The sequence below is a fragment of the Heliangelus exortis genome, chromosome 1 (assembly GCF_036169615.1).
Source record: "Heliangelus exortis chromosome 1, bHelExo1.hap1, whole genome shotgun sequence".
NCBI classification, from domain to species: domain Eukaryota; kingdom Metazoa; phylum Chordata; class Aves; order Apodiformes; family Trochilidae; genus Heliangelus; species Heliangelus exortis.
This window is the reverse complement of record NC_092422.1, coordinates 155,796,401-155,820,825: the sequence shown is the minus strand read 5'-3', so window position 1 is coordinate 155,820,825 and position 24,425 is coordinate 155,796,401. Positions and strand designations below refer to the sequence as shown.

The following is a 24,425-nucleotide window of genomic DNA, read 5'->3' as shown; positions in this document are numbered from 1 at the left end:
GAGTGAAACTGCAAATTAGAAATTACAAGCAGTTCCCATGCATTGTTTGGAAATACTTCTCCTTACCCATCTCTTTTCTGGAGAGAGGACTAATAAGTACCTAATTACAACTGTGGCATGCAAGAACACAATGGTAAACTTCTGCTACAGGATGTTATTTTTCTCATGAGAATCAATCACTGCTGAGATTTTGCTGTTTGCCTTCAAGTGATAACACTTCAGTTTTAAGAGTATTCTCATCTTAAAACAGACAGACAAATCTCTTTACAATTCAGACATAGTTGTAAAGTGGTGTACTTCAAAACAGCACCATTTACCAGAAATGTCTTCCCTTGCAACCCTCAAAATATCCACAAGAGAAATAAATCTTACTGAGGAGAGGTTCACTACTGGGAAATGGAATAGCACCCTGGTTTTGATCTGGAGTCTCTAAGACTTCTGCTTCTGAAGGACACAGCTGAATCAACTCTTTGTTTGGCACCTGAAAGAACAAAAGCAGTAAGAGAGACAAAATCAAATAATAAATTTAGACACAATTATTACATTACAGAAACATTATAGTTGTTGAAGCACTATGAACTAAACTGAGTAAATGAAAAATACACATGGACAGAACTATAGCATTTAAAAATATTTTTAAGAGGCACTGGACTAGACCTAAATAAAAGGTGCCACTTACGAAACTGTCAAAGTTACTTCACAGTGCTGGCAGCTGCTTGATCAAGGGTCTAATTCAATATTCAGCAAATAAAGCCAGCATTACAAATTGTACTGGTATACACAAGAAATTCCCAGTGCCACCATGTTTGTCAATGTCAACACATTCTAGCTAAAAGACTAAATAAAACCCCTCATATCTCCCATGTTCAGTATGTATTAAAATGTGAACTTGTATCTTTTATTTTGCATCTCCTTACCATTATGATAAAAATCTAAGTACTTATAAATTACCTTTTGCACTTCAGAAAAATTATTATAGCAATAAGATATGGAAGTCATGCAGACATATCAGAAAAGTATTTTTTTCCCCTTTTGTTTCATGTAGCATATACATGCAAATTACTAGTTCTCAGATTGCCTGATGTGTATATTGTACTAGGAAACTAGTAAAGTTGTAATGCTTTACACAAAAACATTTTAGGAACATGTATACTAAAGCACAGAAATAGAAACATCTTCAGTGAATACAATGAAGTTATCCTTCTGATGAGATGCTGCATGATTTAGAGAGTTCAGTATATGTAAATCAACAACTCTTAGGGCAAGATCTGTGGTAAGGCAGGGCAGAACTGGTCATAAAAAAGGGAGGAATCCAGTGAAATCCCTAAGTCCAGGATAATATTGTCAGGAAATGAAAACTGCAATGGAGAGATAAACTGTCCTTAAATGGAAAATAAGTCACAGTCAAAGAAGTGCTGATGGAGAGGTAAATGTTTGTTCATACAGTGCACTATATATGACACACAATATATTTAGGTTAAAATATGTTAAGTATTCCCTAGCTATGATCAATAACTAGGATAATTCAATTCTGTGGTGTTACAAGCACCAACGCATTAGCAAAGCAGCATATTCTATCAGTTTTTGGAAGACTAAGGAAATACCTTCAAAGTAAAAATATTAAACATTTCAGAGCTGAAAACATTCAGCATAGATTTTTAAACCTGTATTCAAGAACAGTTAGAGTAAAAGTACACGTGAGAGAAAACAGGAACTGATACTTTATTTAGGTTGCCAAACTAAACAGGTAGAAACACTTGTACTCTCTGATGGTTAGCACATTTTTTCATGTAATTCCAGATCCTCATCAGATGAATCATATTCAAATTTAGCATATTTGAAGAAATTCAGCAGAGATGCTCATAACTGCGTAGACTGCAGTCCTCTCAGCCTTGGGAATAGCCCCTTAAGGCTTGAATTGATGGCCCGGTAAATGAGGCTGGAAAACTATTGCTGTCACATCTCCCAAAGACTGACAGCTACCAGCTGATTGGCAATACCTTACACATTCTCTCACAAAACCACAAGTCAAGGTAATTTTTTTTCAAATACAGGCTTTGACCTATCTGATGTTAACCTTTTACAGTTTTATAGGCAGTGACATACTCACATTGCTGCAGTTTACAGTTAAAGCTGGAGAAGGTGACTTTCTCAAGAGATCTGATGGACTTAACTCCCCAGATGGTGAAGCATGCAACCTAAAATTGTTTAGTTTAGTTAAAATATGTTTAGTTGATTTACCAAGTCACATTGATCATAAGATGAAAAATACCCTGTGTGTTGCTGAACCCACCAGACCTCCCCAGTGATGAAGCACAAACCAGCTCATCTGAGAAAATGTTTTAAATTCTCTTGAAGATTCTAAATCCTCCTGGTTCAAGTTTTGGTAACTCAACAAGCAGAAGAGATTAATGAAGGCCATGGGTCATAATTACTTGAGCACACTTTTATTTTTCTACTGAATCACCAGCACTGACAGACCGAAGAGAACAGGTTTCAGAGCAATGCACACCGCGACAAAGAGGTACATTTCAAACACACACAGAATATAGATAACATAAGGAAGTTCTGCTAAATGTTGGAGGGAAAAAAACAACATCCTTCTAACACTCCCTCTACTATTACTTTGTTATACCCATGTTTCCACATATGCACAAAATTCCATCTAAACTTTTTTGTTAATTACTTATTTGTTAATAGAATTGCTTGAGATCCTGCTCAGCTTCCTGCAAGAAACCAGATATTAAACTAACAGTGAAAGTGCTGTATGAAGAGCCTTTGTACACCTTACTCCCAGCTTCCCCTGATCTTCCTGAGTCCCAAAGGATAAGGCTGCAGAAGAACTGAGGCACTCTGAACACTTCTTCTTTCACTTCCTCAGATACAAAACGTGGTAGAGGAATGGCAGAAAGATCAAAAATTGGTGAATAAATGGCCTGTCTTAAGTAAGCTGAGTTGTTTGTGTGGAATATTTGTTAGTTCTCTACATTCCAATATCCAGTGTACCATCTGATAAGTAGTGCTGTCATCTCTGAAAGCCAGGAGAGAAACTCCAGGGTGAATAGACTGATGGTACTGCTGTAACTGAATGATCATTCATCAGATGCTAATTCAATTGCATTTAAATAGACCTGTAGGCAAAGTCCTGAAATTTAAAAAACAAACAAACAAACAAACAAAACCCAAAAAAAACAAACAAAAAAAATTGGTGATGCCTGGTGCACATTTTGAGAAGCAACTGTGTCATACTGATACTAAAAAAATGTAGAGAGAAGATTCGTGTAGTAAATGCACTCACCCTGTTGGACTATGTTTGTAGCCACATGGGTATTTGATAAAAAACAGCTGATGTTAGCCTTTGTTGATCACTTTTGTGTAACTTTGATTGCTTCAGTGTGTGCAAGATAGTAAGTTAATGTCATACAAAACAAAAACAAAGTTCTTTCTACTCTTCAGCTGAAAAGAAATACAGCATTGTTCTCAGCAACCATTCTGGAAAAGTGAATGACATCTGGGTGCAAGCAAGTACCTCCAGGTATCTAAAGAAACATTCAATGGTGTCCTGGTTTGGGCCAGGATAAAGGTGATTTTCTGTCTTGTACTTTTGCTTTCATCTATGTCTCTTGTAAGTAGTTGCACTTGCTGAAATTAACAGCAAGTTTCTCAGACAGTGTGTGTTTCTAGGACTGGTAACACTTGATGTTTATAGTTACTGCTAGAGACTGGTGTGCAGAGCCAAGGACACTGCTCAGCTCTGAGGAAAACATAAAGAGGTCCCACCTGCATCCCTCCTTTGGGGAGGAACAGACAAGATAAATGCCAGAATTGACCAAACAGAGTATTCCATCCCATATACGTCATCCTCAGTATAAATTTGAGGGATCACGAGGGCCAAGCCAGATTTCCTGCCTCCAGCTTCCAGCTGCCTGCTTTTCCTGCTTCCTTTCCTTCACTCGGCATCCTGGAAGGATCCCATCCATTCGTCTGCCTGTGGTCCTGATCCGTGCCAGCCCTTATCTGTGTGTTCCTGCCTCCAGTTCCCAACTGCTGCTGACTCCAGGAGTCCAGCCTGGACTTTCCCAGGGCTGCCCTGCAGCCTCGGTGGTGACGTGAGAGCTACTGGGGGGAAGGCGGGAGGAATGTGGTATCCATTTTCTTGTATATTTGTATATATATAGTAATTTTTCCTATTTATCATTACTGTTTCATTAAATTTGTGTAGTTTAGTTTCCAACCCATAAGTCTCTCTCCCTTATTCTCTCTCCTTTCTTATCAGGGAGGAGAGAGAGATTAATAGACAGCGTCTGTTACTCGGTTTAATTGCTGGGCCGGTGTTAGACCGTGACAAATGGCCAATTGTCTTTGTGAGCGCCTCTAATTTATTCTCCCCTAAGATACAAGATGGCTATGATACAAGATACAAGGATGAGTATGATGACAGAGATCCTAGTTACAAAGTTAAACTGCTTCTTCCCACACTTGGCTTTTTTCAAAACCACCCTTTCTTTGGGACACAGAGTTTGCCTTATTCTGCACGACTTCGCTCTTAACCTCTTATTTCACCTGCACAGCAACATCCTGGGCTATTGGTTTCAGCACAAGTTTACTTCTCAATTTCCAGTGTCTATGGACAACGAAGATCCCTGAAACAAACACACATGCACAAGACTAAATGGCTCAGATGACTATGGCTAATGAAGCTGGCAAGTAAAACATTTTTTCTTTCAAAATTTTGTGACATTCAGTCTATTAGTTAAGAAATAAGACAACTGATCCCAAAGAAAGCAACACAAAGCTGTTCCATTTACCAACAAGTGCTCAAGATGTGAACATAACAAGGAAAAGCATGAAGTTCAACTGGTGACTTGAAAATAAGATTAATTAATACAGCTTCTTGAGTCATGTACTCATCCCTGCCAGAATTTTCACAAATATTTGTCCTGGAAAGTAGTTCTTTGAATCCAGAACTTGAGGTTATTTTTCCTAGCAGCCTTACTTTTTAAATCAGAAGCAAATCTGAGCTATCGCTGTGCTCTTCCTGAAAAGATGTTTCAATAAATCAAACAAACAGGAAAACATCCTGCTGCCTTAAACTACTGCTCCATAAAGGAGTAAAGCCATGATTTACTTATATGATGAAATCCAGACATCTAAAATCTTCATCTCTGACAGACAGGGATGTATGCATCATGAGCTTCCAGCTTATGACAGGCAGAAAGAAAATTATGCCAATACTATGGAAGCTGAACTTTTGATCAATAAGCTCTATTTCTGTAAGGTCTGTAGCAGTCCAGAAAAATCTGCTCTTCTTTTGGGATCAGGAGGGATATGAAATAATAAATATTCTTCTGAAATATTTCTAAAAAGGGACAGCTGCATTCCATTCTAACAGACTAAAAAAAAAACCCCACTCTTACAAAAAAAATTTCCCTCCAATTGTGGAGATTAATTCAGTACCATAATCTCCTCTCCAAATTCCACAGTTATGACTGCTGTAATGGATTCTTCCATTTCCTAAGATTAAAACAAATAGACTTTGCTCTCTTGTGACCTCCTGAACTGCCTCAGAACTGGAGTAATGGGTTGGTTTGTTCTTTACACAAAGCTTTCCTTTGTTGATTAGGAAGGTACTGCTTCTGAAACTGTTGCCTCTGTAGCAATGTGAAGAGAAATAGCATTGCTTGTGGTTCTTGAAAACACAAATACCAGAACTTTCAAGGGGTAGCTTTGAAGACAACTTTTCTAGGAAGGTGTTAATTCTTCCACCATGCAGTAAATTTATTACTAATCTACTAAATAAATGGGTTTTCTTAAGCTGACATAATGCTCACATGGCTGAGCATCGCCAGCAAAGGTCAGGTTATCTCAGTTGAGACTATCACATGGAGCTGATTGAAGCATCTAGAACATGAGTCAAATTAAGTTTTTGGGTCATGTCCGGGTATTCACCATCAGAGATGAGAATTTCTTCCAACTCCCTTTAGTCTTCAGAAAGATACAATAAAAAGTGACTCTCTAACACTATATGTGATCTCACTATATGTGATGAGAGGACTTTCACCAAAATGTAACAATCCCTCTTCACTGTTGAGAATATCAACCTTTTTTTTTGCCAGTGGTTTTCATCCTCCTTGCTGGACAATCCCAGCAACTTGCTAACATGCTGTGGTTTGGATGGATTTGTGGGATGAATGGATTTTTTCTCTTTTTTTTTTTTTTTAAGTAGTGATTTTTTTCATTCCATTACAAGTATTCTTTTATTCCTTTCACTGAATTTGAATAAAACCCTGTGCAACCTGACTGTTCTAGTAAAGGGAAATGACTTCATCATTGATCATCAACCCCACAATACTGGCAACAAAGAAAAACATCTCCCCTGTCATTCATCACTTAGGCTCTGACCATGGTATTTACTGTTTCAGAAAATTAACTTCAGTCTTCTAACGAAGAGATAGCAGAAAAGACAAAAACAATGCAAAAAGATAACCATGATTCAAGGACAGATCTATGAAGAGTAAATCACACTTAACCAACCTGACAGCTTCTTTAAGAAGGTGGCTGCCTCAGTGGATGAGGAGATAGCACTGGATATTACTGTCACTTCAGTAAAGCTTTTCAGAGTTTCCCATAACATCCTCACAGACAAGCTGATATTGAAACATCAGAATCTGACTATGCTATGGTACACTGATGTATGCTAAACTGGAGGACATGAGGCTGAAATGCTGCCCTGCTGAAAGAGATAAGAGGTGGGGTTGGCTCAATGTGCCCTTGTGGCCAAAAGGGACAAGGGTATGTTGCTGGAGTGCATCACATACAGTACAGATAACCAGTAAAAAATAGCAGGTATCCCACTAGACTCAGCAGTGGTGTTGTCTCACCTCAGGTACTGTGTGCAGTTTTGGGCTCCACAATACAAGGAGGATATAAAAATGTATGACTGTATTCAAAGGAGGGCAACAAAGATGGTGAAAGGACTAGAGAGCATGTCCTAGGGGGAACAGCTGAGGATATTACATTTGTTCCACTTAGGGGAGAATGAAAAGTGACCTCATTACTGTCTGCAGCTTCCTTATAGAGATCAGAGAGAAAGGTGCTGATGTCTTCTCTCTGGTGTCCAGTGATAAGAAATGGGGAATGGTTTACAGCTGTGTCATAGGAAGATACTTGGGAAAAGATCTTCACTTGAGATGATGGTCAAGCACTGGAACAAGGTGTCTCATAAAGTGGTCATGACCCCAAGCCTGTTAGTGTGCAAGAAGCATTTGGACAACACTCTTAAACTCATGGTTTAACTTTCAGAGTGCCCCATAGAGAGACAGGAGCTCAACTTCATGTTACTCATAGGTCCCTTCCAACTCAAGATATTCTACAGTATGAAACTATTCCTTGTACTGTTGCCAAAAACTGGTCTACTTCTTCCAGAAAAATTTAATCACAGAGTCGTCCTTGTTAGAAAAGAGCTTCAAAATCATCAAGTCCAACCCCAACTGAACTCTACCAACCATTAACCTAACTCTACAAAGTCCATGTTTCTAAGCACCACATCTATACATGTTTTAAGCACCTCCAGGGATGGTGATTCAACCACCTCCCTGGTCAACCCATTCCAGTGTTTAACTACCCTTTCAGTGAAGAAATTTCTAATATCAAATCTAAATGTCCCCTGGTGCAACTTGAGTCCATTTTTTCTTGTCTCGTTTCTTGTTACTAGGGAGAAGAGACCAAACCCATTTTGCTCTAACTTCCATTCAGGTAGTTCTAGAGAGTGATAACATCTCCCCCCAGCCTCCTTTTCTCCAGACTAAACTTTTCTCCAGTTCCCTAAGAGGCTCTTCATAAAGCTTGTGCTCTAGACCCTTCATCAGCTTTGTTGCTCTTCTTGGACACGCTCCAGCACCTCAATGTCCTTCTTGTAGAGAGGGGCCCAAAACTGAACACAGTATTCAAGAGTCTGCCCCATCAGTGCTGAGTACAGGGGAACAAGTGCTTCCTTACTCTCCCTGGTTACATTATTTCTGATATAAGCCAGGATGCTGTTGGTTTTCTTGGTCATGTGGGCACACTGCTGGCTGATATTCAGTCAGCTGTTAACCAACAGCCCCATGTCCTTCTCTGCTGGGCATCTTTCCAGCCACTCTTCCCAAAGCCTGTAGGGTGTTGCTACTGCTCTTCCAGGCCCAACTGCAAAAGTGAAAGTGAAAGAAATACATGTGACCTAGAAACCCACTGCTCTGCAGACACAAAAAAAATTTTGGCATTTTTACCTGGAACTGGATGTGTAAGATCTAAAGTCTGAGGGGTGGCTCCATTACCCAAAGTTAATGATTAGTTAACTTGTTTGTGCTGATGATATCATCATTGCCCTAAATCTGACCCCAACAATTTGACCTGATGAAGCATTAATTCCTGAAAGAGTTGTGACTGAAAACAAACTTTTTCGTGGACGTGCATCTCAAAGTCCTGGAATAAGTTGGCTTGGAGACTCTTTAAAAAATGTTCTTAGGCAACACATGATGATACAGTACAAACTGACACAGAGTAATAACCTCTCTCTCTTTAAGAAAGTCAAGCACCACTGAGAGTACACAACACAAAATACAGATAAGGATATCTTCACATTAAAATTACATTTGTTCCTTTCAAATTCCTTGGCTATGCTGTGTACCTGTTAAAACCAGTTAGTTTTAGAAAGGTCAATCTTTAATTAACAATTTTCCATTCAGAAAGACAAAGTGAGGGTTTTTTAAATCTGTGTCAGGGTTTTGGGAAGTAAATGTGCTATTACTTTAATTTACATTCAGGATAATCAGGAAAGGGACAAGACAGGCCATTGAAGTGCTCCACTGGGGGCTGTTTCAAGGAAAGTTGTCCTAGCAGAGTGATGCTATCAGAAAAACATGAACGCTACTCAGACACCTGATTTTCCATTCCCAAATGATTTATCTACCCATGGCATAATCATGTGAAGAAGCTGCATCACAGTAACATTTTGAAGTCAGAGTCAAATAACACTTTCATAAGCAAAGGAAGCTTCATGGCTCGAGCAAAACTGTTTATCAACACCAGTGATGTGTTCTGCAAGACTAACACTGGGTATCTCATAATGCCACTGTTCAAAGTAAAAATACTTTATGCATATAACACAATAAAAATGAAACTTGAGCACTCCCACATAATCACATATATGTCTTCTCTATCTTTACTCAAAAGTCTAGTGTATGTTGTTAAGCATTTATTACCTTTGCAATTCTAGTATTTCGTTTGCAATTTCGGTTCCTATACTTCCAGCACCAAGAACTGTTCCAGAGGACATTCCAGGTACACTTACTAGAGACTGTTTTACAGCATCTACAGGTAAAAAAACCAACAAAATAAAGCCTTAAGTTTGTAGCTATACAGCAAGGAACAATCACCTCAAGGATTTACCTTAAAATAGTTTTTGTTCTCAATCTCTTATTTTCAGAAATCAAATTCCTTAAAGTGCTGTCTTAATATGAAATGCAAGGATAGGCAAAAAATATATTTGCAAAAATTATTGATCTCCAGTAATGAAATTAACTTTAATAATTACCACCTACATTCTATCAGATAATTCAAAAAACATGAGAAAAACAACCCTGGATTTTTCACAAACTGAAATCTGGTTTGAAGACAATTTCAAAAGCAAAAATTAAAAACAACCTTAGAGTAAGATGACAAAACAGCACGTAGAAATCAGGATCTATGCAGAGCAGAAAGTTTTTAAGAAAATATATATCAAAATCATTATAATTGTCTATTCTAAAAGTAAATTGAGATAGTACAATAGCATTTCTTCAAAAAAACAGGCAACATGTGAAAAAGGTCTGTGACAGAAGTATAATACTCTATCAACTAAAATCTTATCTATAGTAGAAGCTGCTAGAAGGAAAAGATATAAGCCCTTCTGATCCTACTTGCATAAATTACATTAATTAGAATGCTATAAGCAAGAAAAAATTGTCACCAGAATTAGCTTTACAAATATTAATGCCTCTTTGCACAACAACCATTAAAAAAAAAGTAATTCTGGGTTTAATAAATCTAAAATTGTAATAGTTGATCAGATGCACCTATGAAACTGTAAGAAGCAACACTTGCCTTCTGCAGGCTGGGAACTGTAGGGCTCCTGTTCTTCAGCTGACTCATTATGACCTCTGAGATTTAAATAAACAAACATACAAAATCAGTATGGTTTTCAAAGACAAAGTCCAGTGTATTTACATTTTATTGTAACAGTGCTTTATACAGAGTAAAAACTAAAATCCTCAAACTAGTAATAAAAAAAAAAGAAACATTCCTCACATTTCAATGTTCACTCCTTTGTAATGTTGTTTCCAAAGCACTGGGTGAAATGCTAATTTCTACTTATTCTCCAAATAAAGAAGAAAGGCCAATAAAGTTGTCTGTGTTCCGTGAGAAAAGAACAAGGCTGTTATTTTTACTCCTAGGAGGGAGACCAGTTAACCACAAACAACTGCTACAAGGACAGGTCAGTGACTACCTTCTGCCAGCAGCTGCTGCCTACCTTCCCTCTACACAGCTGCAGAAGCCCAGATCTCCAGGGCAGGAAAAAGTGGCCTTTGGCTGTTGGACAACAGCAATTGTCTTAACTGAGCTTCTCTGTCTTCTTGAAGAAAAAGGACATGGGCAAAATGGGTGGGTGCTGTTGACTTAAGACATGAACCAGCTACAGAATGGGTAAAAGGCCCCTTGACAACTTCATTTAATGGAAATAAATTCATCTCCATCCCTCTCAAAAACCCAGTCACTTGCAAAGATTTGGAACAATCCAAATTACCGCTCCATTGTAACGCACAGAGAATGAAAAAGAAGAATTAAAACTAAAAACTAAGAATTAAACACACATTTACAGGCTCTTCCCTGCAACTTGGAGAGGGTATTTTTGTCCTGGCTTGCATTGCTCTGATCTACCAAATATACTTCACGTTCTGACACACGGTTGGTAGGGGAGCACTTAAAATTAGGTCAGCTGACACAAGCAGTGTTTTAAAGCTCAGAGGGAAAACAGAACTAACTCCACATTTAAGTTTAAATACTCTTACAAGAGTATACTACTCTTACAAGAACCTTCCTTCTCCTCTTTAATAAGAAACTTTCACCTCATTTTTTTTTCTACTGGGGAAAGGCAGAGTTTTCAAGAGTCAAATCCACGACTTCAGCCTGAAATAAAAATAACTTAGAAATGAAAAAAAATAAAGAAAAAAAAATTCTTCTAGGTTACTCTACTACTTTTTGTGCAGTGTTGATATTTTCTATATATTCTGCTTCCTAAACAGGTTGCTTGCTATTAATTTTAACTGTAATTAAGACCAAAAAAACCAAACCAAAACCACAGCGATTCATATAATGAATTACTTACAATACCACAGTGTTGTTTGATACAATGTACTCCAGTTCTTTGGTCCATGGATTCATGAAACTAAACCACTGACTCTTTAAAGTAACAAAAGTCCCATCTTTTGCTCTAAATTTGTAGGAATTTGTAAATACTTTTTCTTTATTCTGCAATACTAGATAAGAAAGGAAAGTTGTAATCACCATATTTATTCTGAGAAGATAAAAATAATCTGGTTTATAGCACCATCAAAAACATTTCGGTTTTATGGTCAGACATACAAATCAAATGCCAGAATAACTGAAGGACAGGACACCTATTGAAATCAAGCCACAGTTTCAGCAATATTATCAGTCTTTAATTAAAGACCAAGTACTAAATATCTGCAAACCACTAATAGGGATACTCCTAACTTAATGAACTTGCATAACAAGTGTTTTAATCACATGATTAGGCACATTTGCTCTTCAGGACCCCTTCCTCATTCTTATAAAGAGCTGAAGCAGGGTTGAAAGCATTACACCAAGAATCGAGGCAGCAAAGTTATTTTTACAAGCTTTATGTGGGCATGTCAAGAAGGACAATGTTATTTAGTTTTATAAATTTTCAGCTTCTGATTTTTTTTTCATTTGTAGTGTTTTCACACAGCAGTTACATGTAGTTGTACATGGACTGGGGGGACCAGTTATTCTGTACCTTCTTTATGTTTTTCAGCTAGATGATTGTGATCATCTTGATGGCAGTACTCGTAACAAGAAGTTCCTAGTAGCTCTTGTGGCAGATACCCTAAAATTGCTGTTGCGCTGTTAGAAATAAAAACATGAACTACAGTGGATTCAAACAATTGCAAAGCTTGTTTTCTTTAGTATCAGACAAAGCAAAAAACTTAAAGAAATATATGCTTATGTTTATGTTTGTGAAAAAAGATACAGCATCGGTATAGCTCTAAAGCAAAAGGAAATACTATTCAATGCAAATTATCCATTTGCAATGAATGCCAATTCAAAGACAAAGTAAGTGTTTAAACATGCAAACCACACACACATACAAAAATCTTATTATCATTAGATCTTTCCATTAAATCAGGGTACTGGTAACACATAATGAATCTTTTAAAGAATTTAGTAGTTGAATTTTCCTTGGGCACTTTAAGAAATAGATTTAAATTGATGATTTTAGATGAAAGATATGATGACTAAAAGCAATAAAATGCTTCCAGTGACAATAATGAAGTTCAAAATGCAAAGTGGTAACTCAGTCTATACAACAAATAGAAGTTTGTTTTCACAAGTTCAAGAAACAGGAGCTGAGCTTTTACTTCTAATCAAATAATTTCGCACTTCATTTGGTGTGAAATTCATTTTGTTCCAAATAGCAAGATTTTAAGAAGAATAATTTTTGGATAGGTGTTCATTAATTATGTCATATGCATAGCTAAGAAGCTCTAACTTGAGATTTCTCTTGATGAATAAGTAAGTACATGAGTGCATTTTACAACATATTTTAATCTTCTGAGCTCACCTTTTCCTCTAGAACATTAAACTTTTATACGTCATGTGTTATGTTGACTGAAAACCAAAGCCCAAATACTTACGGATTCAGAATGAACTGCTTCCTGTACACAGCACCTAGAAATTCTGTCTTGCTCAAGAAATTACAGTTCTGACAGAAAGTATTAGAAAATATAACTAGTGGTATAATTTTAGTTTTTTCTTCATTGAAGAACAAAACACTTACCGCTGATCAACATAAACAAATTTCCCATCCATGGCAAATCGTGAAACAAATTCTGTTGCTTTGACTTTTATCTCTCCGCTCTTTTGTGGAACAATATAAGGGTGTAACCTCCCAATTGCAACAAGACAGTTATAGTTACTACTGTCCTTTTCTACATCGTTTTCCTCTTCTACTCCCACCTCACTAGGAGGCCAGTTCTTCAGATACCCAGTACAGTGAATGGTACAGTATTTTCTGTGATCTAATAAAAAGAAATTAAATAAGAAGCAGTTATGGTTCAAAAATTAAACCGTGTTACCTTTTTTTCTTTTCATGTCATACATCATTAGACTAGCAACTAAATTTCATGATTACCTATAACAACTGTACAAGGCTATAGATAATTTCAAGGAGTATTTTAAAACTATTTTTGTACTACTTAATTTTGGCTTACCTGGGGAGAGCACTTCTAACCCTATGTAAGATTTAGGAAGATCAAGTTATAGGTGTTGGCAGTTCAAACAGAGGCTCTCAGATAAAAAAAGTAAACAGTCAGGTAACCTACAGATCACTTTCTCTTTATACAGCTTCATTTGTACTGTAAAATAAAATAAACTGGAGAGGCACTTCCAAATCAATTTACCATTTGTGAACACAAGCATCTTAACATAGGCTTATTGCAATAGGTTGAGAGAACAACACGAAACAATCCAGCTTATTTTCCATTTACCTTGAGCAATCCTGAATTCTTCAGTTTTCTGGGAACACAAATATTCTAAAAGTCTTAAATGACAGCATAAACTGTCATTCATTCCTATGGCTGGTACACTCTGCTGCCTATACAACATGCAAACAATGTCATAAGCATTGAGACAGAGATGGCATTATGTGTCTTAGAGAACTTTCTTCCAAAAAATTACTGCAGCATTCTTGGTATCTGTATTCTGAACAAATTAAGTTTTACACAGATCTGACTACATTAACCCTATCTAACTGTGGAAAAGGTATATCAAGTCTGTAAAATGAAAAACTTTGTCACCGTTTCTCAGCTTGTCATGGTGCCTTCCCTTGACATGACTTTCCCGAGAAACATTTACACAACTTAAATTCTGATCTCACCAAGTTAGTTGGCACATCAAGAGAGAATAAATTTCACTTACTTACAATGAAAGACCTCTTTTAAAATATACTATTGTATGGTATATTTCAACAATAACATTACACTGGAAAATGAAAGTAGGAGAATGTTTCTGGGTCAAACAATTCCAGCAGACCTTTGCAAATATCAATACTAAAGTATTAAATAAAAGCTGGAAATCACACTTTAAAAGATCCATTCACTGAAAATGTGACAAGAGTACATTGCTGTACAGGAATAATAAAATATGAACTAAAGTAAAATTATTGAGAAAAACAGAATTACACTGATAAATTATAAAAGAAAAAAAAATTTTAAGTACACACAGCACAAAATAAATCGGGGAAAAAAAGTTGTTTTACTTGCTTTTTTTGCTTCAAAAAAGTAGATTTTGCAGACCTTACTCACAACTATCTTCAAGACAAGGGTTATTTAGTTTCATTCTTCTGATCAGCTCCAGTTCTTTCAATAATTTCCCTAAAGTTTTACTACAAGAGACCACGTGCTCCTAAACAGCTACTGTAGCTCAGGTGCCTCTCTCCCTCTTTTCCAGGAGTCAACAGGGAGGAGAAAGAGTACAATTAGAGCATTTCAAAACATGTTTCCTGTATGTATTTACACTGCTCTGCAGCTACTTCGCAAAGTGGGTGATAACTACAAGGGTTACACTACTGACTCAGAACTCAGAAATACCAAGTTTCAAGACAGAAAGCCCCTACTTCATCCACACTGTGTGAATACCTTTCTTCTTTGGATTGGGCAAGCACTCCTTTTCTTCTTTTACTGTGGTCCTGCTACATTTTATGCGACAGAAGAAGGAACGCCGAGCACCAGAATTCAGTCGAGCTGGTCCAGCTTGAAAATCTGTATGTACTTGCAAGCCAGCTTACAAAAATTTAGTAAAATAGTTAAAAAAAAAACCCACAACACACAACACAACAACAAAATCCAGCAATAAAACTTCAGAATACAAGGTTTTTCTTCATTTTAGCTTTCAGCACACTCTCCTCACTGCTTGGTTGCCTAAATTTTGTCCTCACAATTAAAAAAAAAAAGTCTAGTAGCTTAAATAGGGCAAAGCAACGGTGACTGTCACACAGATTCAACAATCAAAAAGAAAAACCACCCAACTATTTTTTTAACACTTCTTGATTTTTGAACGGTATTTTAACAAATATACTTTCAAAACTTTCAACTTCTATTTGATACAAGGAAGAGCTGCAAAGATGCTTATAAAAGCCAGATACAAAATCGTGATTAGATGCACAGTACATAATGCTTTCCTATTAGAAATAACTGTAAACAAAGTACGATTTGGTTAAATTAGGATTGACACTTAGCATTTTCAGAGAAGACAGTGATTCTTGATATTGAAGTATTTTATCCCATGTTCGACTACATCAGGTCTTTTGTATTGACAAGACCTATCAAATACAAGAAAAAAAAGTAGTATGCCTGGTAGGAAGAACGTCAGACCACATCTTCATAAATGTTTAACAATGTGAAATTTCAGTCATTCTTATTATCTAAAATTCTTTTCTGGGCTAGCTTTTAACCCATGAGTGTATTCTATGCAGAAGATAAACATTCAAGTTTGTCTGGTTCATAGGAGTTATACCTCAAGTTTGTACATCCACACACACATGAACACATGAATATGTCCTCCAGAATAACTAAATTTCTCAACATTTCTTTAAAAAAATCTGAGCACATTAAAATATAACTTACTTTTCCCATCTACGAGCTTCTCCCTAGGAGAGACATCTGAAGAAGAAAGTTGCTCCTTAACTTTTGCAACATCTTTTGGATGCAAATAATCAAACAAACTTTGTCCGATTAAACTGGCCTATTTAATAAAATAAACAAACAAACAACAACAAAAATACAAAATAAGAACCACATCATTTTAGAAAAGGACTGCATACGTATTACTTATATCAGGAAAAACAACTTTTTACACCATTTTAAAAAAAAAGTAAAATACCACAGTTATTCTAAACATAATATTTTGATCCATATTATATTTGGTATTGTTTAATATTATTTTTATAAAAATGGGGTAGTAAAAAGATTGTTTGTTGCTTTGCCTTTGAAAAATAACAATTTAGTTGGATATTAAAAAGCTGTTCCATAAAACCAAATGTATTATGTGTGCTTCTAATAATTTTCCTGACTCTACACAAAGGTTACACACAAAATAACTTGACTCAGATTATTGGTGTGGAAGTAGGAAAATAGGAAAAAATACTCATTCTACATAAGTACTCTAAAGCTTTAATTTGGTTGGACAAAATGGCACCAATCAACCAGGAGTTGCCCAAAAGCAAGGGTCAGAGCACTTCAGCACTTTTCAGTAGGGGATATTTATGGGTTTCTCTCTAGCTGGGATCCATTCAACCTGCTGACTGCTAATCCAAAGTAAATGGTTTCCAGCACTACTGTAGGCAGCACTAGTTTTGAAACAAGAAGATTTTTTACACAAAAGGAAATTAGTTTTCTTTTTGTGATTGCTTATCTTCACCACTGAAAGTCAAATCAATGGGTAGAAAGGAGCTGTGTTGACCAGCAGCATTCTAGATTCAAAATGCAGCTCATTTAGGACTTATGCCACTTGCTATGTGATCACTGCACCAAATGAAAGGGAGCACTTTCACAAATTTACCAGTTAGAAATAGATTTAGTGAAAAGTTTCTAAGAAACCAGGATAACATACAGCCTTTTATTTGCAGAGTCCCCATATCTAACACTAATGCTGAGTACCACTGAGAAAGACCAAGAGAAAACTTGTCAAAATATATAGGTGTAACAAACAGATGATGCTGCAGGATGGGACTCAACTTAGACTTATTCCCAGATAAACTAGAAATTCATAAATTATGTCATATTCTCTGAACCCCTTTGGATGGAAGAGAGATGAAGATGATCTTATGGGTCTGGAGTGGGTATGTCTGATGTGAGAGACTCCAGAAGTTACTACTTAGTCCTTAAGTAAATTTAGTGTAGAAGTTAAAAAAAAATTTATAAATTAAATAAATCAGCTTTATGCTTGTTCCCATAAGATGATTCATTACCTTCAATTTAAAAGATTTAGTTTCGGTTTTGTTTTCTTGTTTGGTTATTAGGTTTTTTTTAATCAAAATTACAAAAAGCACTTCAATAACAGAAAAGTCAAAACTGGTGAAACTTCCTTTTCAAAGAAAATGAACTAATAGTGTCCAAGTCACAGAAGCAGATGGATGGAACCACTTAGTGGTTTAGCCTCTGCTTTTAGAACAGAAATCATACATACACAATGAAGTTACTATGCTCTGATTACTTGTGGTAATTGTCCATGATGTCAGCTAACAAAAGGTACTTCTTTTTTTCCTACTTCTCTTATTGTACAGGCTAAACTAACTCATCCTATCTCAGTTTCCTTCAAGTATATACATAGATAGTTACTGTGGATGAGGTGTTATACAGTGCATCTGAGCATAAAGGCTTTACCAAGGAAAGCTTTAATTAACACTGCTGAACTAGCAATTTTTCTTGGCCTAAAAGAAACAAAAGAATCACTTCCCCATTTAAAAGGTAAAACTCTTGGAGACAGAAATTAGGACAACTCCAAATTATGCCTTTCTCTCAGTCTAGCAGTTTTCTTGAGGACGATCAATTGAAATCTGGTGCCAATACTCAGGTCAGAAGCACTGACTATACTTGCAAATACTTCATATTCCAGGACACTCACCTTTAGTATGAAGGAGGTTAAAACAGAGAAATTAAGAAATTATACACAGGAAGTGGTTTCTAGTAATATACAATAAAATGTAAAAGTGTAAAAGTTTGTAAGAAAATGCAAGGTAAAAGCAAATCAAGAAAGTAAATTGTAACCACCTGATCATAATTAAGTATTTTGCAAACTGATTCTGAGACAAACAGAATTTTTCCTCTGTTGCATCCAACCACAAATAGGAATCCATCTGCAGCCTGAAAATATAAAAATAATGTCTAAAAAAACCCCATACAATTAAAATATACAATGAATATTGATGACTACAAATGAAGGACACTTTAACTTTTTTTTTTTTAATTAAGTTATAAATCACACCAAAAAAAGTTAAGATTGCAAGGACCAAATCGGACCTTTAAATTCAGACAGCTAAAGTTTCTTAAACACAGCTTCAGGAAAAGAGGAAGCCAGCTGTTAAAAATCATAACTAGGAGTCATCTTACAGATCTTGGCAAAGTCTGTTATTGCAGCAAATGAAAATAGTTGCAAATGAGAAAGGGTAAAGGGATGTGGGTATACGATGAAGTGTGAAAACAAGAAGAAAGATCTTATTTCAGGTACTATTGCTGCATCTTTCCCAAAGTACATCCTTAAAAATTTAAATGATGGAGAATAAACAACTGCAAATATATTTGTGTGCAATTGAAAGCATTCTCTATACTTCCATGCAGATGTCAATATTGACAATTTAAAATTTATACAATTATTTAAAAAAAATAATAATTTAATTAGTATTATATTGAACACAGATTGCATCAGATTTATTAACCTTTCAAGGGCTGCTGTCTGCCATGCTCACAAATCACCTGTACACCATCATGAAAAAGCCTGTGTAGAGTACAGAGTTTACAAACCAGTACATCAAAACACTTTCTTCAAGAAAAACATAAGGAGAAAAAAAGCACTCTCCAACTAAAAAAGTTAATGGCAAATTTTGATAAGGACATCATTTAACTGAGAGTTTCTTTCCACTTACCCTCAGGATTAACTGTCGGAGCTCATCATCCTTTAAAAACGAAGGCTTATACCTGACTTCTGCATAGGAGCTACTGGAACCTGGAAAACAGATTATTTGTAGACATAATGTCAGAAGTTACATGTAAAATTTACTTTTGACAGTGCTTGCAACCACAACAGCTGCATAATAAATATATTTCTGAATTATAAAAATATGAAAATTAAAAAACCCTCATAAACACATGTTGGTAATGAATATAGGCACACATATGGCCCTTATTTAGCATATAAGAAGGCAACTTCTGTTCAGGTATCTTTAATGTACTGCTACATAAACAGTATTACAAGAACTGAATTTTCTAAAAACATTTCTCAGGCCTATTTCATTAACATTTGTTGAATTTGAATTATTCCAATGTTATCAACAGTCTTTTGGCATGAATAATGCTTTGTTAGTACTATACATCCAATAATCCCAAGCCCCCCTATTGTAGCTACATTGAATGTCTTGCTAAACGTGGTGAGACTGACTCACCACGTTTACTGTTCTTGCACCCATGGAGAGTACTCTGAAGTACTTTTTAGCCACTACAAACATTTCCACAACTTTTTCTAGATATTTTTAAGTAAACAGCAGTTGAACTTTCCAGCAAATTTCAGCATTTGCTATAATTCCACATCCTATATTCTATTTTCTTAAAACATTTGTTTTTGAAGATACATAAAATTGTGAAGGATGGAGTCTATTTTTCATATTCTACTGTTAAAATACAAACGTTTGAACTGAAGATTTCTTCTAGATACTTATTTAAACTGCAAGTGCAATTACTGCCCTGCACATTTCTTTAAGCAAAATCCTCAGCCTGTTTAGGCCAATGGCCTCCAGAAATCCCTTCCAAACTGAATTATTCTGATTCTATTACTGTCAAGTTATTAGCGCATTTCATTTCCTACACTCCTTTGAACCAAGCCTAACAGGGGTCTTATTAAGATATGTTTATTCATAATCAACTTTTTTTTGCAATGCAGATAGTCTCTGATCTTTGCTTACTATTGACCATATTACTAGTCTGAAATGGTGCCACCAAAAAGCCCCTGAAATCTTCTGTGCTGCTCACAGACCATGCAGTGTAGAACTTGCATTACAATTCTGTTCTTTTAGGGAAGGAAAACAATTCTAAAAGCTAGCAATAGCAAAAGGACAGGAAAGAATATTTTCTGGTTTGATTCCAACACTTAACTATTCACTGAGGTCCATCATTACTTTAACTTTGCCAGCTGACTAGAATACAGACTTTAGTACCTTCTAACATTTCATGGTGTTTAAGACTTCAATGAAATCAAAGTCATCAACCATTCCATAAAAGTATGTTTTGTTTTGCAGCATTCCTTTTGACTACTGTTCTTGCAGGCAAGATAAGAAGTTTGAAAGATGATTATGTACAAATCTACGATTTTAGTTTTATGCAACTGGCTTTGGTTTTATGAAATTACACTGTAGAAAACTTAAACCCACCACAGAAATGAGTTCTCTGCCAGGTCAACTACTTATATCAGTTGCTTTAGGCAAGCATTTTTTTAATGGCCTTTTTCCATGACAGTGCAAATTTCAAAGTCAACAGATAAACAGGAAATTCTAATATCAAGTCAAAGGCTTGATGCAATCACAGACTTGGGAAAAACAAACAAGAGTCTCAAGACCATTTGCTTGTCTATTAGCAGTACAGCTGTTGGCATCCATACAGCACCACAGATATTACTGCTACAGTATGATGGAAAGTGGAGACATCACAGAACACACTTTTAATGTGGGAGCTGGAAAATAATGAAAGGCAGATTTGCTTGGTGAGTGTAGCTTTTAGAAAGAGTGCCCTGACTGCAATGCATACCCTTAGCAAACAGAAAATATGCAATGCTGAAGGGTGGTGGTTTTTTTGGCCATACTGAGCAAAAAGAAGAAATGAAGTTCTGGAAGTTACATACACAAAAACTTAAATGAAGAACAGACTCAGAACTGAATTCAGCATGGAAAAGTAAAAGAAATTACCTTTGCTTTTGTTTAACATTAAAGAAGACACATAGTATCTTCTTGTAGAAGATCTTGTAGAGGGTCTTCACAGTATGTAGAAAATTCACCTGACATAACAAGGATTTTTAGGATTAGTTTCCTAAAGCCTACCTTTTAAAGATTTTAAATGTTGCACAGCCATCCGTAACACTGTAAGCTTGTCTAGCTTTCGTGCCATGGGATTGCACTGAGGTATCATAGCAGACAATTCTTCTATCAAATTGTTCATTTTGTCTCTTCTTCGTTTCTCTGTTTGACTGTGAGCCTCTCTAAAAAAAAAAAATTAAAAAAAAAAAAAAAAAAAAAAAAAAAAAAAAAAAATTAAAAAAAAGATGTACAACACATTATTTTGTCCATACTATTCATCTATTACATTTTGGGAATGGAACATATCACAAGAAGTACTACTGCACTGAAACAGTTTTTCACAAGCTATTTTTAATTGACAACTGAACTGGATTCACTTGAACAAAGCAGAAATGGTCACACTAATGATGTGAAATAACAGGGGGAAAAAATAGCCCCAGCAAAAACTTGATTATATGTGGCAGGACAGGAGGTAATGAAGACTTCAAAAAGTTTAATACTTCTTGTGACCCTTCATGTCCAAGTGAATACCTTACTGCTTATCAGAGAACTTTTGATATCATTAGTAACCAATGGAATACATTTCTGCTCCCTGGGTCTCTACCTCCACCTGGCCAGTGTAACTAAGATGGGGTATTCATTCTGCTACATTTGAAAGAAACAAAACCAAAATAAAAATAAAAAAACCCCAAACCAACCAAACAAAACCCCAACAACAAAGAAAACCCAAAGACTAAACAACCCAACAAAACAACCCAACTCTGTTTCATGCAAACTCACAAGCTGAGATGAGCTATGACCTATGTCATTTCCTTAAAAATTACTCAGATTGAAGACAGACACAAACACAAGCATTTATTCATAGCACAGCACAAGCAACAGAAAATACATTTATATGTGCTTTTAAGATATGTATTGGAAATAAAAAGAAAAAGCTATATGCCTCTTCTACTCTCACCAGAGATATGTCAGAAAGGTTTCCCCTTTCTTTCACCTGATAAGGTGATAGAAAAGATTTCAGCCTCTGCACATACCTTGTGCCTGAGATTTCACCTCTTAAAAACCCTCTGTCAAAAAACCCAACTGCAGGAATAGAGCTTCTCTTCTTGGCCTGTTTTCATCAGAAAACCCTTTCTAAGGTACATGACACTGCACATCACAAATCTGTATCTCAATTTTCTGTATCTCAGGTCACTACTTCTTTCTTCATAGTAGAGCATGTTAGCTTTACTAGCTGATCTCCTCCCCTCTGAAATCCTCCAGCAGATCAAAAAAGAGTAAAAATCATTCTGTTACCTCCTTACCCAGACAACAAGCTACCCACAAAATTAAGATTATTTTCCTTTCTGATTGAAACCAGACACAGTAGTTTGGTAGTTAACCAAACTGATGACAACATGTTCTGATTAACTTATATCCAAAACTGTTCCTCTTAGGAATACTAGAACAGAAAGCATTAAAGGACATAAAGCTAAATATATCTGGCCTGCTGAGAAAGAATAAACTACAGTCTTAAAGAGCTAGTCTTCTACTACTTCTATTGTTTTTCCCAAAAAGAAATCCCCTCTCCACACAAATAATTCTGTGTTGGTCATCCATCCAAGCAGTTAGGGGTTTTCCCTCTAAAAAAACCAAAACAACAAAACCCCCAAAGCTTTAAGATTAAATTTAATCAGTTATTCTCAACTCTACAGATTCACCCAACTCTTCCTTTGCATCAGGTAGTAGTCAAGTAATATACTGTGTATACTCATCAACTGTCAATCTCAGGAAGACAAGTACCAACAACTTGGGGGAAAGTGTAATCTTCCACATCTCTATGAGTCAATAAGAAGTTACAAAAACCCGAATAGGTGGATGCAGAAACTGAGGCAATGACTGGATGATTCAAAAAGCCTGCTGTCACATTCCTCAGTTATAAAGAGTAAGGGAGAAAAGCAAGTTCTCTAATACACTTGCAAAAAGAAACACTGGAGGGAGATAACTGTTAAGCAAACCTTCAAAGTAAGGTTTGAAGAACCAATTAATGAAGACACAAAAAAAACCTCCAAAACCTCAACATTAAAGTTATCAAAACACTGTACAAAACAGAATCTTCCAATCCGGGATACTCAGTGAAGAAAAAATGAATTTCAGAGTTAAAATATGTAAATATATTTTTGAACATTAATTGCCTCTATTTAATTTAAATTACAAGAACACTTAATAATTATTAGTTTATTGTATAAACAATGCTTTTTGCAGCAGAGTGGATTATGTATTTCTGCTTTGGTATCTGCACTCACCTGTCTGGAAGAAACTTGTTTTTAAAACAACTTTATGAAGTAGCTCTAGTTTTACTAAGTGGCTTGTCAATAGTTTAAAGCACTTTTTGGATCAATCATAAAGGCATTCAGTAACACAGCATTTCAAATCTTACAAGTGTTTTATGTGAATTTCCACCTGGACTCAGGGAACATTGTGTTAACACAAAGTGCAATGGCAAACCTTGAATTCTTCTCTATACAAAAACTTGTTCAAGAAAAGAATTCTTTATCATGCTTTAGCTGAATCCATTTTCACGTGGGATAAATTTTAAATAGCTCCCAAGCACACACAAATCTAGAAAAAACAATTCTTAAACTCATAAAGACTAAAGATCAACTCCTCCCTTTATACACTGTTTAAATGTATTACATTTGATTCTCACCTTGAAAATTTTAACCTTAGTTTTTGTTAAACTATCTGAGATATACTGCATCACAACTTTCACAAAAATCCGTAGAAAATTCTCAAGGAGGCTCTAAAAACTACTATACATTTAGGGGGGAAATGGAAAAGTTTCATGTTTAATATTTGACAGTTTTAATGAACTTTAGCCCCAAATTATTATTTTACTACTATAAATCTTAGTATTTACTAGTAAAATGTACTTTTATTGTAAATTATTACCTGAAATCTTTTATTTTAACATGTTCTTCATCTTCACTCCTAGAGAAAACAAAACAGCATATTTAATACTTAGGCACTTCTGTCCTCCCATGAATTTACAAAATATAAAAAAATGCTACAAATTTACTAAATAAAAAAATTATCTAGCAAGCAATGCAAAATAGAAAGAGACCAAGGCATAAATTCCAATATTCCAATAGTTACGTGAACATGTATTCTGGGGATATTTAATAATTATGAGGCTATTCCTACCCTGGAGAAAACAAAATTAATGGAACAGTCGAACAACTTTAATGCAGGATCGATATGTTTTTTTTTTAAATTTGATATTCACTAAAGACATTACCTATTCATGTTTTTATTTCCAAAATTCTACAGT

General features: G+C 35.7%; 1 protein-coding gene across 14 annotated transcripts in view; it reads right to left on the bottom strand.

The window, feature by feature from the left end:
* Nucleotides 1–24,425, bottom strand: part of BMAL2 (basic helix-loop-helix ARNT like 2) — a 41,095-nt gene that overhangs the window by 3,019 nt on the left and 13,651 nt on the right. For 6 of the 14 annotated variants that reach the window (XM_071733203.1, XM_071733200.1, XM_071733202.1 and 3 more), the window contains 14 exons: nt 24,047–24,085; nt 21,140–21,297; nt 18,980–19,059; nt 18,108–18,200; nt 15,963–16,080; nt 14,976–15,119; nt 13,118–13,358; nt 12,077–12,183; nt 11,405–11,555; nt 10,550–10,651; nt 10,123–10,178; nt 9,243–9,351; nt 2,111–2,198; nt 373–481 (listed from right to left, as the gene is read on the bottom strand). In XM_071733203.1, the coding sequence (XP_071589304.1) occupies nt 373–481; nt 2,111–2,198; nt 9,243–9,351; nt 10,123–10,178; nt 10,550–10,651; nt 11,405–11,555; nt 12,077–12,183; nt 13,118–13,358; nt 14,976–15,119; nt 15,963–16,080; nt 18,108–18,200; nt 18,980–19,059; nt 21,140–21,297; nt 24,047–24,085 (1,595 nt within the window). Of the gene's footprint in view, nt 1–372; nt 482–2,110; nt 2,199–3,188; nt 3,457–7,011; nt 8,185–9,242; nt 9,352–10,122; nt 10,179–10,549; nt 10,652–11,404; nt 11,556–12,076; nt 12,184–13,117; nt 13,359–14,975; nt 15,120–15,962; nt 16,081–18,107; nt 18,201–18,979; nt 19,060–21,139; nt 21,298–24,046; nt 24,086–24,425 lie in introns of those variants that run through there. The other 8 variants (XM_071733208.1, XM_071733205.1, XM_071733206.1 and 5 more) reach the window with 5 other exon arrangements.